Here is a 15,973-nt window from a genome sequence, read left to right on the forward strand (position 1 = left end):
TCATCAGAGGGCAGATCTAGAAAGTAAAAACAGCAGTCTCCAACCATAGAAGTTCACACCATAAAGTCAGGAAATTAAGACAGATCAACCTAAGAATCAGAAGCAAAAAAGAAGAGTCTCACAAATAATGGGAAGACAAAGAAATACCCTCCACTCGAAGGGAAAGGAGGAATACCCACAAAGAGGACTAAAAGAAATAGAGGCAAGTAAACTATCAAATATTGAGTTCCAAACAACGGTTCTAAGGAAGCTCAATGAGCTCAGTGAGCTAAGAGAAAATTACAAAAAACTACAGGGAAACTATGAGGAATTTACTGCAAACTATATCAGCATGAACAAGGACAAAGAAACTATCTATAAGAGACAAGAGGAAATGAACAATACAATTTCTGAATTGAAGAACACAGGAGAAGGAATCCAAAGCAGGCTGGATGAAGCTGAGGACCAAATCAGCGAGCTGGAGGACAAGGTAGAAAAAAGCTCCCAGAAAGAGCAAGAAAATGAAAAAGACTCAAAAAGAATGAAGAGGCATTTAGGGAAATGCAGGACAACCTGAAACGTAATATATCCGTATAATAGGGATACCAGAAGGAGAAGAGGATGAGGAAGGGATAGAGAACCTGTTTGGAAAAAATAATGATGGAAAACTTCTCTAACTGGAGGAGAGAAAAAGTCACAAGTCCAGGAAGCACAGAGGGTCCCATTCAAGAGGAACCCAATGAGGCCCACTCCAAGACACATCATCATTAAAATGGCAAATATCAAAGACAAACAGAGAATCCTAAAGCAAGCAAGGGAGAAAGAGGTAATAACATATAAGGGAGCCCTGATACGGCTAGCATCTGACTTCTCAACAGAAACACTGCAAGCCAGAAGGGAATGGCAAGAAATATTTCAAGTATTGAAAAGCAAAGGCCTGCAACCAAGAGTGCTCTACCCAGCAAGGCTCTCAATTAAAATGAAAGGCAAAATAAGGAGTTTCCCAGAAAAAAGAAGGCTAAAAGACTACACCTCCACCAAACCAACACTGCAAAATATGCTGAAGGGACTGCTTTAAGATGAAGAAAAAGTTTCTATGACTGTCCAGTTCCTTTTAGAGTTGCCAATACTTGATATTACCAATATTTTTAATACTCATTAATCTGATTGTGACAATGATGTTATTTAATTGTTCCTTTACTATTTGTTGAAACTAAACCTGTTTTAGTATATTTCTTGCATATTTCTATTTTTTAAAAAAAACTTTAAATGGCTTTTTGGTAGCCTTTATCTATTTATTGATTAAAGGTTTGTAGAACTTTTTTCCAAAAGAAAACAACAACAAAAAAACCTATTAACCATGTTTTAGATGTGTTGCAAATACTTTTCTATTCTATTCCTTGTCCTTTAACTTTTTTAATATGTATATTACTATACAGTTAAATGTTTAATATAGTCATATTATTAATATTTACTTCATAGCTTCTGGATTTGAATATTTTACTTCAGGTCATGAAAAATATTAGTTCTATCTTCTTCTAAAACTCCTTAGATTCTACATACTGATTTTTAACTCACCTGAATATTTCTTGTATAATGTCTGAAATACGGCTCTATATTTGTTTTATTTCAAGTAATAGTGGTCCATGCACTTTATTTGTTGAATAAGCCTTATTTTACCCATTGATTTGAAATATCAACTTAATCATCTATTGTTAGACAGATATAGACATTTGTCTCTAGAATGCTCATTATATTTCATTGATCTACTTGATTATTTCTGTGCTGATGTCATGTTGGTTTAATTGCTGAGACTTTATAGTGGTTTTAAATTTTTTAAATATTTTATAATTAACTTTGACATTTAAAAAAATAAATAAAATCAATCTGCATTTAAGAAAGAAAGAGAGAGAGATGGAACTCCTACTTTTTGTGACAACATGGATGGAACTGGAGAATATTAAGTTAAGTGAAATAAGCCAGTTGATGAAAGACAAATACCATATGATCTCACCTATAAGTGGACTCTATTCAACAAAGTAAACTAACGAACAGAATAAACCACAGGCACGGAAACGTGGAGCAGACTGAAAGTGACGAGAGGGGATGGGGAAAGAGGACAATGGTGGAAAGAAGAGGAAGGGACTAGAAAAAGAACATGTATGAATGACCCATGGACATGGATAACAGAGTGGGAACTGACTATGGGAGTGGGGGGTGGGGGTAGGATGGGTAGAAGTGGGTAAAGGGGTAAAAATTGAGACAACTGTAATAGAATAAATATGATTTATAAATTAAAAAATAAAATCACTGTTCTAGCTAACTGAAGACAGTATTGGAGCCTGCATAATAAGTGTTCAATAAATATTTGTGGAATTAAAGTTAGATATAGCAGTCTTGGCCGGTGTGGCTCAGTTGGTTGGAGCATCGTCCCATAAACTGAAAGATCACAGGCTTCATTCCCATTCAGGGCACATGCCTTGGTTGTGGGTTCAGGTCCAAGGAAGAGGTGTGTGTGTGCAAGCCCACAGGTAACTCTCTCTCATATTGACATTTCCCTCCCTCACTCTCTTTCTCCCTCTCTTCCCCTCTCTCTAAAATCAATAAGCATGCCCTCAGGCGAGGAAAGAAAAAAAGTTAGCTACAATAGTCCCCCCATCCATGGGGAATATGTTCTAAGACCTCCCAGTAGATGCCTGAAACCAGCAAATAGCACCAAACCCTACAGTATGTGTGTGAATAAATATTTTTATATTTATATTTTATATGTATATATAGTTTAATTTATAGATATATAAAGTTTAATACACACACACACATACACAAACAGGATCTGGTACAAATAAAGCCTCTTTTTTATTACAAAATCTTAAGCATGTAATTCTGTAACGTAACAATATCATGCCCTGGCTGGTGTGGCTCAGTGGATTGAGCACCAGCCTGTGAACCAGAGGGTCAAGGTTCAATTCCCAGTCAGGGCACATGTCTGGGTTGCAGGCCAAATCCCCAATAGGGAGTGCACAAGAGGCAATCACACATTGATGTTTCTCTCCCTCACTCCCCCTCTCTCTAAAGATAAATAAATAAAATCTTAAAAAAAAACATACAACAATATCACACTCAAGCACATCATATGACATTTTAGGTGAAATGTTCAAATTAAAACTATAAATTATTACACCCATATTATTAGTCTACCAACCACACCCAAGCAGGTGTTACTTCTGCTGGCTACTATTTTTGCTATACATACATAACCTGTGATAAAGTTTAATTTATAAATTAGACAGAGTAAGAGATTAACAATAACTAATAATGAAATAGAATAATTGTAACAATATACTGTAATAAAAGTCATGTGATTGTGGTTTCTATTTCAAAAGATCCTATTGTATCGTACTCACCTTTTCACTTAAAAAAAAAAGCACTTTACAGTTTCTGTTTGGCATTTCCAAATTGCCAGCATCACTACTCTTGTGCTTTGGGGCATTATTAAGCATAAAATAAGGGTTACTTGAACACAAGTGCTGCGATATCACAACAGTCAATCTGATGATGATGAGAAGGCTGAGAAGTAACTATTGTACAGGTAGCGTATACAGCATGAACAACTAGACAAAGAGATGATTCACATCCTGGGCGGGATGGAGCAGGACTATGTGAGATTTCATCACACTACTCAGAACAGCATGCAATTAAGTTATGAATTTTTTATTTCTGGAATTTTCCATTTAATATTTTCAGGCCTTGGCAGATCATGAGTAGGAGGGGACTACCGTAATTAAAAGAAAGGGGAAGAGACAAGTTACTGACCTGGAAAGGTGCTTTCTCTTTGCAAACTAGAGATTACTACAGTAATAGTGTCTTGAGGAGTACTGCTGCTGTTGGGACTAGGAGATAGGCTCTTTGTTTGAAACTCAAACTGCCCAAGGTCACATCTGTGGCTTCATACAGTATACATGAAATCATGAATGTACTGGCAGTTCAATTTGAGTGCATTATGGAATTAAAAGGTTTTAATGTGCTGATTAGTGAGTCACCATTATTTACAGAATTGTGCCTAAAGAAAGGAACCTCGAATCTATCCCCACTTTACTAGTCCCAGTCTGTAATAGAATCTTCTTTCCTTTAAACTCTTAGTTTCCTAAACTGTCTTCCTGCCTGTAAGCTGTTATGCAATCCATCCTGTCCCTGAATTACCTTCTTAAAGTGTAAATATCATCACTGCTAACAGAAGACTATAGGGAGAGGTTTGGATTCAAATCCACATTCCATGACTTACTAGTTCTGTGTTGTGGGCAAGTAACTTCATGTCTCTTTAAGTCTTAGTTTCTTAATTTAAAACATAAGACTCCAGTAAAGTACATAATGGTTCCTAGCACGTACTTAATAACTCAATACATTTTAGCTGCTTACCATCCTCATTATTATCATCCTATCTTCCTCCCTAATGAAAACTTTCTAATGTTTCCTCTTGGGTAGCTCCACAAAATTTACAAAATATATACTTATAGAATGCAGCACAAGTCCTTAATATTCAAATTCCATCTGGCTTTAATCTTCCTTTTTCAGCTCTATTTTCACATCTCACTAAAGCTGCCTATGGTCTAGAACAAGAAAAAGCCTCTAGGTCCCTAAACATCCACTGTATTTCAATATTTCAGAGTTTTTGCTAACACTGTTGCCTCTGTTTGGACTGTCCTTTGTCTTTAACTTCTATCTCCTGAAATTTCAGTTACCCCTTCTTCAAAATTCAGTTTACATGCTCTGCTGCCTTTCATGAAGCCTTCACTGATCTATCCCATGCAATATTAATTACTACATCCTATGGTTCTAGACAGCTTGTTTATGCTTTTTTAAAACATCAGGTTGCTGATTAGATTTGGTTATATTATTTGGTTAACTAGGTTGCAATTTTCTGAAGACAAAAGCTAGATTTTATTTTTCTCTAGAATTCCCTGGTTATCCTACTTCTTGAGTTATTTCCCTAGTTATCCTAGATCCCTGCCCCTAAACATAATAAATGTTCAATAAATGTTTGTGGAATGAATGTTTTGGAACTCTAGATCCATCTTCCATTTACTGACCTAAAAACTTTTAGAAACCCAATCTAGAGGTAAAACACAAGTGAAGACATTCCTCCTATAATTAACTTTTACTTATATGAATAAAAGAGAATATTAATGTTGACAATATAAAATACAAAATAACATTTAGTTGTTTCTTCTTGATACAATAAGTAAAACATTAAAAAGCAAAGGAAGCAAGAATCTGGTATGGAGATAAAGGTCAGTCTGACAGAAGGGCTGGAATATATCAGGTTTGAGGGTAGTAAAATCTCTTAGTAGTGTAATCTATAAATACATGGAAGACACCCAGATTTCTCTGGTTAATAGCACCCTAGATTATGTCATATTCTTCCCTCTACTCTACTCAGATCACTTGCCTTATCTTACTTGATAATGCTACATGATCCTGATCTCGGTAAAACATTTAACCAACTTGAGAAAATCAGGTTCTGTAGGGCTGTACACAGCCTTAACCTTTTGAATTTTCAGATCTCTACTGGCACCTATTTGGTCATTGTCATTGGGGTCACTGTGCTTTCGAATTTTTTTATCAAACAATTGGGAAGCCAAACCTTAGAACAAAAATACATGGTGCTGCTGGGGAATAAATGGTAATGGAAAAATAATACAATAAAAAAAATGAACTACTAAAAAATGTGGTATTGTAAGGGGTGAATTTAAGAGCAGGTTTTATATATACTACAGAATCACTGCTACCTTACCTACATCTCTTCTATGTTACAAGATAATCGGAAATGTGGTAAACTATGAAGTGTTCTCTTCAGAGAATTTCAACATTTGTACTACATAATAACTCAAAAAAAAAAGAAAACAGGCTAAATGGTATGCAAATCTAATTTGACTCAACAATTATTTTTTTAATGTCTAATGTGATCTCCACACCCCAATCCAGGCAATAAAGAGAATCCCTCTGACAATAATAAAGATGACCAAGACATTCCTTAGGGCTTTAATCATCTGTAAAATAAGGATAAAAACATTAACCTCTGAGGTAAGTCTAACACAGTACATGGCTTTTTTAAAACCCCCATAAGAACTGACCTGGCCCTCTGGTGTCCTATCAGACCAGATAACCTAGGGGTCTAGAACCATGCATATAGCTATTTTTCAAAATGATACTCATTTAAATTATGCAACGGAAGTAATAATGAAAGGAAGAAACTCAATGAACATTTACTTTTTAAGGCGTATCACTTTTTCCATGGATTACTTTAATACTCTTTTATTTGGCCTGAGTTCTTTTTTTTTTACCCTAAGATGCATTTTCTCCCTGTGAGCTTTTCACAGATCATCTCTGATCATATTACCCCTTTGCTAAAATCCTTCTGTGGCTTCTAACAGTCCTTAATAATAAAAACCAAAGCCACCAAACTCGGCGGTGTAGTGGAGTACATGGTTACCTCTCCAGTTCCTCTTGTATCGTGTTTTCTTACCCTCTCCATGCTCACACAATGACCTTCTTTCAGCTCCTCAAACCTGTCATGTTACTTTCCTGCCACAGGGCTGTTAAACATACAATTCACTTTACCTGTCAGGCTCCTCCTTCCCTCCAAACCATGAAAATTCTAGTCATTCTTTGGACTTCTTTCTCAGGGAAGGCTTTTTTTGGGACCCCCAGATGAGGTTAGGCATCCTTATTATACACTCAAATAGCACCACGTATCTTTCCTTTATAATTCTTCTCAATGTTGTAATTTACATTTATCTAGGAGAGCACTGCATAATATATATCTTCCTCACTATAATATAAACTCTAGAAAGGTAGGGACATCTGTTTTTGCTCGCTGTTATAATCCCAGCATCTATTACGTACTTTTAAAGCAGGTGCTCAACTAATGTATCTTGAACTAAAAACAAATGATCTTTCATTTCTTATATGTTAGTCTTAGCTTTAAGTTTCTCTGTATTCTTCTATATCCAATTGTTAAGGATCTCTGGAATTCTCTCTTAGAAGAAACTTTGTGGCACGTAGAAGAATTATGTTGTAATGCAAATGATCATCACCTAATTACTCACTTACAATATGGAAATTTCCTAAGAGTTTGCTTGTTTAATTTTGTTGTACATGAAAGAACATGGTGTAAAAAGAACATACCCAGGGTTTTATGTTTGGGACCTTTGTTCAAAGCTGTGTGCTAGTACTTCCAGCAGTGTGACTGTGGAAGTTATTTAACTCTTCTCAGACTCAGTTTCTTCATATGAAAAATGGACTTGTGTGGGTTAAATAAAATAACACGTATATAGTGCTCCTAGTATACTGACTGGCACATATTAGACACTCAAAACCATTTTCTTTCCCATCTCTTAATAAAAATAAATTCAATATATATTTTATAGTTGTATTATAAAATATCTACCAGCATATCTGCCACAATTGTTTGTTTTGTGACATATAAGCCCCAAAAGACACAAATGATTTACTAGCTACCTTAGTACTGCTGATCACCAAATTTGACGCATACGTACTATGGCCATAAAGTTCTAAACTTTGAATTATTTTCATTTTAAAATTAAATGTAAGAGAAATAAAGTACCATATTTAAGAGTTCTGCCCTGGCTGTACTCTTGTGGCTCAGTGGACTGAATGCCAGCCTGCAAAACAAGGGGTTGCTGGTTCAATTCCCAGTCAGGGCACATGCCTGGGTTGCAGGCCAGGTCCCCAGTAGGGGGTGCGCAAGAGGCAACCAAACATTGATATTTCTCTCCCTCTCCTTCTCCTTCCCTTCCCCCCTCTCTAAAAGTAAATAAATAAAATCTTTAAAAGAAGAGAGTTCTATCCATTTCTGATTTAAAATCCAGCTTTGCTCAGAACAACAATATTTTTTAATCATCGACTTTTAAGAGGGTCAGAAAAGGTTAGTAAAGAAAACCAACTCAAGCTCCCATAAATCCCAGTAGTAAAACTTGTCACTCATGAGAACCCCACATACAGCTTCCATTACCACTCTGCTCAAGCACCTCTCAGTTCCTGAGTGATGGTGTCTCTTGGGGAATGGGGTTGGGGATGAACTATTCTCTAGGACACTACAAACTGGTAGCTGATAACTATCAGGGCTAAGAGTAGCCCCCTAGCTAGTTACTCATCTATTTCTGCTCAACCAGTGTGGATCTGTCTCTAAAAGAATATCACTCAGTACATCACCACAGGAGTTCTACAAATTAAGCCATGTGGGTAAAATGCTACTAAAAGTTATAAAAGTCAAAGAGAAACCGCCCCCCCCCCCGGCAAAAAGTTAGAAAGACAACCCCTATTGCTTAAATTAATAGGTCAGTTCTAGGTTGCATTAATTTAAAAGATAAATCAACAACATAAAAATTAAATGGCAAATTTCCTTCCTTGCTTCCTCTTCTTAAACACGACTTACTATTCAAAATAGAAATAAACCTCTGTAAGCTGCACAACTAATTCAGACTTAAATGTGACCATATAAATAGTTTGGTTTTGTTCTTGTCAAAAAAGAAAATAGCTGCCTTATTTTATACCATAAAAAAATAGATAATAAAAGCTTCAGGCAATATAAGAAGGTATAAGAAAATAAAATCACTGTGGAATTTTCCTATTATACATTATAATTTCATTTCTAGAACTCTAGTTTAGGTCTACATTAGCAGTTTGTAATCTGGGCAATACCTCCCTGCCCCAACCAAGGGACATTTGGCAATGTGGGTGGGGGCGGGGGGCATTTTGGGTTGTCAAAAATAGAGGGAGCATCTAGTGGGTAGAGGCCAGGGATGCTGCAAAAACTCTACAATACACAGGGCAGTGTCTCCCACAACAAAGAATTAGCTTGCTCCAAACATCAATAGTGCCAAGATTGAGAAACCCTGGTGTACATTACCATGTAACTGGATGTTTCTGGTAACTTATATGTGTCCCTAACTCTTGCCTTGTCACTCCTTCCCAATAGCACCAGATTGATCTTCCCAAAGTAGTGTTTCCATTATAGAATCCTTCTGTTTAAAAACCTACAATGGCTATTTATTTCAATACATTAAATCTAAACTACTCAGCCTGGATTTTAAGTTCCCAATGACCTGATTCAATCTGGCTAGCAAAACCTTATCTCTTGAGGCTCTCAATTTCCATTCTAGTCAAGGTTATAATATTTTACTGTTCTCTTGTTCCTAAATACCACTCTCAACTTTGGGCTTTTGCTCATGCTATTCCATGCCAAGAATGTTCTTCCTCTTCTCTACCAATTCATACCCTTCCCATCTTCAAAAGCTTTAAGTTCTACTCCTTCAAGAAACCTTTCCCATTCTTCTGGTCTGCAAGTATCTCTTTTCTGAATTTCTTTATTACTATCTGTGTAACCAAATACATACTGACTTAAAACATTATCCAGTTGTTCCTGCTAGGCATTCTTATCTTCCTAACAAGACTAGATCCTTCAAAAGCTTAGAGGGTACACCTCCACATTTCTACTGGCTGGGTTTCATAAATCTCCAATTCAATTTGTACAAGAATGAATTCTAAACTGTCCTCCTTTAAATGTGTCCCCTTCCTCAAAAGATTCTCCCTTTATTAAATGGCACTACCAAAATGAAATCCGGACAGCCATACTTAAACCACATCTCCACATCCAATCATTTTCCATGTCTAATTGGTTCTAACTCTAAAACATCTCTTGAATTTACCTCTTTCCTACTCCACTGCTACCATTTTAGTCTAAGTTACCTTCAGCCTAAAACTGTTTTTACTTTTTCTTCCCTCCTCCCATAACATTTCTCATACAGATCTTAACATCTACATAAGATCACACCAGCCCTCTGCTGAACATCCTAGTGATTTCCCACTATCCTTACAGTGAAAATAGCCTTCCATTACTATGCAATTCCAGCCACATCAGCCTTCTTTTTGTTCTTCTAATGCCAAGTTCTGCTATGTTGTCAAGACTCTGCACATGGTGTTTTTTCTTAATGCTCTTCAAATTACTGTTTCCTCTCAAACTTCAGATCTCAGCTTCAGTGTTATTTGCTCAGAAAGGTCTTTCCTGAGAGCCTTTGTAAGAAGGTTTCAGAATGTCTTTTATACTCTTCTGTGCTTGGCACATAGCAGGTGCATAACAGTCTTTACAATTTGATTTTTCACCGAGGCTACTTCTTAACTTTTTGCCCTTTTGCATTACCTCCTTTGGTGGTCCAATTACAAATCTGACACCTGAGCTTGCGTCAGGGCCCTGCTATTAGGTCTCTCTCCTAACACTCTTACTATATTAAATATGCTAATGATTTTTAAAAAGATTTTATTTATTTTTAGAGAAAAGAGAAAAGAGGAAGAAAGAGAGGAAGAAGAACATTGATGTGAAAGAGAAACATCAATCGGTTGCCTCTTGTACATGCCCTACCAACTGAGTCATACCAGTCAGGACTATTTATTGATTTGAGAGAGAGAGAGAGAAACATCAGTTGGTTGCCTCCCATACATACCTGGACAGGTGATCAAACATGCAACCTAGGTATGCACCCTAACCGGGAACTGAACCCCCAACCTTTCAGTATGGGACAATGCTCCAACCAACTGAACCACACCAGCCAGGGCCAAACACCCTACTTTAATGTCCTTCTTATCACAATTTGTAATTATTAATTTCTGATTACTTGTCTAATGCTTTCTCTCTTAACAGAGGATAAGCACAAAGACTATATCAGGATCAGGGGTGTCCAACCTTTTGGTGTCTCTGGGCCACACTTGAAGAATAGTTGTCTTGGGCCACTCATTAAATACACAAACACTATCAAAAACTGATAAGCCAAAAAAAAAAGGTTTTAAGTAAATTTATGATTTTGTGTTGGGCTGTATTCATAGCCATCCTGGGCCACGTGCAGCCTGTGGGCTAGACACCCCAATGACTTCTCCCTCCACCCCCACTCCTCAAAGCTTGATCTCCCAGTTCAGTTACTGTGTAACACTGTCTTCAGGATATTATATTGTACCTGTGGACAAAAAAGGGGTTATATACATACTAAACCTCACAAGCTCAGGGAGGCCTGAATGGCAGGCCTTACAAACTCAGAGATTGAAAGTAACCAAATAGGATGGTCTGAACATAAAAATTCCTAAATAAAAGTGAGGCATGGCGGATAGTCACATCCTAGGCCTGTAGCTTCCTTGACAAAGGTCAATCTTTACCTTAATTAAGCCTGTCTATTGTCTTGTTGTATCTAAGATAACATACCCTTGGAATGTCAGAGTAATCCCCTTTTTCCAGACCCTCAGGTTAGAACCTCCCACCAGAGCATGAAACCAGGGAACTCCTTATTGTTATTTTGTTCCCCAAATACCATCTTTATGTGCTGTAAATGTTAATTGTTAACTATCCTATACCCACCAATGTAAAAAAAATGCATGTCTCTATTTTACTTTTTACTCAATCTCAAAGATGTCCTTGCTTTGCTTTCTTCTGCCCTCTTAATCTATTACTAATGAATTTCATGTAACCCCTCCTTACAGCTCCTCCTTTGATTCTAATGTATAAAATAAACTATAAAACTGTCGTTCTCTGGAGCATTTTCTCAATCTGTTGAGATTTTGCTTTCAGGCAATTATTATCAGTTTGGCTGAAATAAGCTGAAAAAAATTCTCCGCAGATTTGGGTGTTTCTTACGTTGACATACCTAAATATAAGGTAATCTCCTACTTTCCTAAAGAAAAAATCATAAATGTGTTTTATCTAACCTGACTATATAAGCTTTTAATGAAGCTCAAATAGTCTAATGCCTATTGAGTTATCAACTTAGTTACAAATATATATTTGTAAAATCACAAAACATATTTAGAAATTTTTTTTCTACACTCATTGAATAGAACAAGTCTACTAAAACTGTTCACATATATCTCTGACATCAATAAAGCCTTTGGTGGGGGTCATCTAATACAATTTTCCTGAATACACCACCTTCAATGGTAAGTTATTTGAAATATAGTACTCTGCATCTGTTAGTTGCTGTCCCTATACACCTTATCCCAAGCCAAATGTACTCTTTCACTATCTAATGACCTCTACAGCAATATTAGGTGTATATTACCCAATTACTATACTGCTTATTAAGGCAATTTTTACAAGACTTTTTTTTTTTTGGTAACTTCATCCAACATTTCTAACTATAAATTGATAAATCTAATCAAGTGTCTTTGCTTTTTTAAAAAACTTCATCAGGTGAGTTTTTATAAACATCCAAATTAGCACCAGTTGAAGTCATTAAGACTAGTGTATCTTTCAAACAGTTATATTAAAAATTATGACAGCCCTGACCAGTGTGACTCAGTTGGTTGAGCATCAGCCCACAAAGTGAAATGTCACGAATTCGATTCCCAGTCAGGACACATGCCTGGAGTGTGGATTTGGTCCCCAGTGTCAGGGTGCTTAGGAGAGGCAATCCATGGATGTTTCTCTCACATAAATGTTTTTCTCTCTCTTTCTCCCTCCTTTCCCCCTCTCTAAAAATAAACAAACAAAATCTTTTAAAAAAATTATGACAGAATTTCTGCCTCCTAATAGGAGAGATTTCTGTAAAGTCTTGTGAGGGACCAAAGTTTTGCCACCACAAAATATGCCTTTCTGGGATAATAATTTTAAGCTGATTATTAAGAAACAAAAGAGTCAGAACCTTTGACTCTCTTCCCTTAGCCGCCTAAAGGAATTTTGCTGGAAAAAGGAAGGGTGCTTCACCTTATCATCACAATATAAACTAAATGTGGCAGAAATTGAGAAACCTAGCAAAGCCTGTTTGTTGAGCTTTTCTGTGTCTCATTGTTTCTGGGTGGCCCAGCAAGAATTTGTTCCCCACATGTTTGCTCTTTCTTGTCGTCTTGTGAGTTGCTTACATTTCCTTTGAAATCCCAGTCCCCTGCCCCCTTCACACTTGACAAAAATGGCATATACACCTCAATTGCCTAATGCATCTTCAAGTCCCATTCTGTGGCACCACCCCAAGTATATCTGTAATAAATTTTAGACATTTTCTTCTGTTAATCTGTTTTATGTTAATTTGATTACCCCAGCTAGAAGAACTTAGAAGGTGGAGAGAAAGTTGATTTTTTATACCCCACAGACAAGTAACACTTTTCTACGAGAAATAATTTGGAGGAGGAGCTTATATTTAGACTTACATGGTTTGTCAGAAGGGCTATTCTACATTAAAACTTTAAAGAAAAAAAGCAGAAAACAGTTGCTTTCATCTTGTCTCTCAACTTTTCCCTATACCTAGTAATACCACAAACACTGAGGCATCCCAAGAAAGGAAACAGTTTTCCAACCTACATTCATTCCTTTACAAATACATAGTTAAATATAAATATACACACAGTATCCTATCTGTCCTATTTTTATTTTCCTCCTTACTAATTCTTTCCCATTTTCAGCACTATCCCTAATTAGTTGATCTTTGTCACTGTAACCAAAGTTACTTGTTCCTCCCACTGCTCCAGATCCCTCCTGGAATGGCTTCTTCTTATTCTATAAATCACAACCAAAATTCTCACCTAGCCATATCCTAAAACGTCTCACCATCATCCCCAAACTTAGTGGACAGAGATAGTGTGCAAAAAACACAAACAAACCAAATTTGACTTTTAAGCCTTAAAAATTCCTAACAGCATTACTGCCAAAAGTACTTTAAGGAAAAAGAGGAAATCTGAGGGGTACTATCTATTAATAGGTTACATATTTCTTTTATTCTCCCTGCTTTTATACAAGCTGAAATTATTAAATAGTTGTTATAGGCTATCAATACAACTAGTTTATCATTTTAGGAGTCTTTGGGGGCCAGAGGGAGCAAATGTATCAATTATTAAGACAAAATTACAAGAATATCAAATAGAAATTAAACAACTTATATGTTCTATTTATTCATTTAAGGTTCAAACAGCAATTTCTAATTTCATGTTAGGCCTCAAAAAAAAAAAATCTTAAAAGGGACTTTTTACTAGTAAGAGGAATTAGATGTTAAGAAATAGCTTTGGAAGCACTGGTACAGCTTACAAACATGTACATTTCCTAAGATAGAACCCCACATTATAGTAATTCAAACACTAATAGCTGCTATATGTATAGAGCTGGAGAAGAAGTCAACTAGGAGAAATGGGTATTTCATTCTTTGAAGAAAAATGAAGTATGAAAGTAATGATGCCTTAAAATATTTTCTATTTGCTATCACAGGCCTATTAAGGGTAATGTGAATTAATACCTATGACTCAATGACAGCAATTGACAGGTCAACTCTTATAATCAAGTCAAAGGTCAAATGGTAGGTTAAAAGTCTCCCAGACCTGGTCCATCAACAAGGGACAAAAGATTCAGTTTCTTCAGATGGCAGGGGGGGAAATGACTTGGCACTGCACTGCACTGCACACTTAAAACCCAGGAGAGTTTCTTCCCTGCCCTCAGAGCACTGTGCCTGAAAGCACACATTGGTGTGGTAAGGAGAGTGAAATGACGGAAAAACCAGTATTTGTATTTCATTTCCTGAACGCCATATAAATGTACACTGAAACACTCCTGATCTTCACCAGAGGCCACGGGAAACCTCAGATTTGCCGTTTCTACTCCCTCCCCTTGTAATAGGTGCCTGCACCTCAGCAGTGGGCCTTGGAGTTATCTTCTTAGATCATTGTTCAGTGAGAAATGCACTGAGCGGGGAAGGCAATGTGGGCTAGTAAGTCTGTTACCAAAATAGAAATTAGTATTAAAAATACCGATCCTACCATCCCTCTACCCTCTCACATAAAACAAAAACAAAACCAACCACCCCTCCGCGCAAACTTGCCCCACCATTATGAAGACTGTACAAGCTGTAATCAAATGTGCTTCCCAATCACCCTTTCGGTAACAGAGCACCTGGGGCGAGCTTTCACTCCCCCGTAACCCGCCCCAATCTCTCACCCAGGCTGGGGCCAGGCCCCTAGACTGACAGGAGGGGCTCGCCCGACGTCGGCTCGGAGGGGAAGGGAGGTATTATCGCTGAACGCCGCTCATACTAGGGACCGGAGTAACACAGGGACAGAGGTAACACGGCTTAGGTTGTGGGCAAGGCCTCTGAACTGACGAGAAGACAGGCAGGACCCGGCGTAAGGGGAGGCGGGAGAAGCAGCCCGGCCTAGGCCGCACCAGGCCGCGGAGTGGCCATACGCGGCTTCCCAATTGGGGCTGCCAGCCAAGCCTCAGGGAAGAGGGTTATCATTACCTGGACGGGTTCCTGCAGCACCGTCATCCTTGAGGCTCAGGCCCACTTTCTGCAGTGCCTCAGGCCCCCCCCGCAGCGGCTCCGGCCCGGCCAGCCCCGGCTCATTTAAACTCACCAGCGACCGTTACCGAGGGATGGGGGCGGCCGAGCGATTGCCGAGCACCTCCGAGCGGAACACGAAAATACCCGAAGTGGAGAGATCCGCGCGGGAGCCAGACGAAAAGCCCCGAAGGGGGACGGAAGTACACGAAGTAATTCGTCAGAGGAGGAGACCGATGCCGGAAATTGTCGAGGATTACCGGAGACTACCGAGTCTGACCCAGAGCATAGGCTCCTCTTCTCGGCCACGCCTTTAATCACGCACGCCACGCCCAATCGGCCACCCTAGGCTGGACCACGCCCAAACGGGAACCGGCAGACTGCTCCAGACTTCCCCGAGTGGGCGGGGAGCGTTACGTGGCCTTGCTCCTGTCTGGGTTCGCCACTGCACCTTTCCCTATTAATTGGTGCGTGGTAGATTAGGCAAGGGTAAAACTCGAGAGTGTGGGGCTAACTTTAATCAGTAAGTATTTGCCTGTTCAGTTTAGGTCATTCGTCCATTCCAGAAGTACCTTTCATGGCTCAGAGGGAAATAGGAAATTGGGAAGGATTGCCGCCCTTTAAAATTTTGGTATGACCCTGTCCTCAAAGAGATTACAGTCTGTTTAAAGGAAAGAGCA

General features: G+C 38.1%; 1 protein-coding gene across 7 annotated transcripts in view; it reads right to left on the bottom strand.

Annotated features, from left to right (window-relative positions):
- CDC27 (cell division cycle 27) overlaps positions 1-15,559 on the bottom strand; it is a 59,303-nt gene extending 43,744 nt beyond the window's left edge. For 2 of the 7 annotated variants that reach the window (XM_054574895.1, XM_054574892.1), the window contains exon 1: positions 15,255-15,553. In XM_054574895.1, the coding sequence (XP_054430870.1) occupies positions 15,255-15,281 (27 nt within the window). In that variant the 5' untranslated portion in view covers positions 15,282-15,553. Of the gene's footprint in view, positions 1-15,254 lie in introns of all 7 variants that reach the window. The other 5 variants (XR_008529279.1, XM_054574896.1, XM_054574897.1 and 2 more) reach the window with 5 other exon arrangements.
- Between the last annotated feature and the right edge of the window lie 414 nt (positions 15,560-15,973).

Source organism: Pteronotus mesoamericanus, unplaced genomic scaffold, assembly GCF_021234165.1.
Source record: "Pteronotus mesoamericanus isolate MK-2021 breed Mesoamerican mustached bat unplaced genomic scaffold, CSHL_Meso_final contig_269, whole genome shotgun sequence".
Classification (NCBI taxonomy): Eukaryota; Metazoa; Chordata; class Mammalia; order Chiroptera; family Mormoopidae; genus Pteronotus; species Pteronotus mesoamericanus.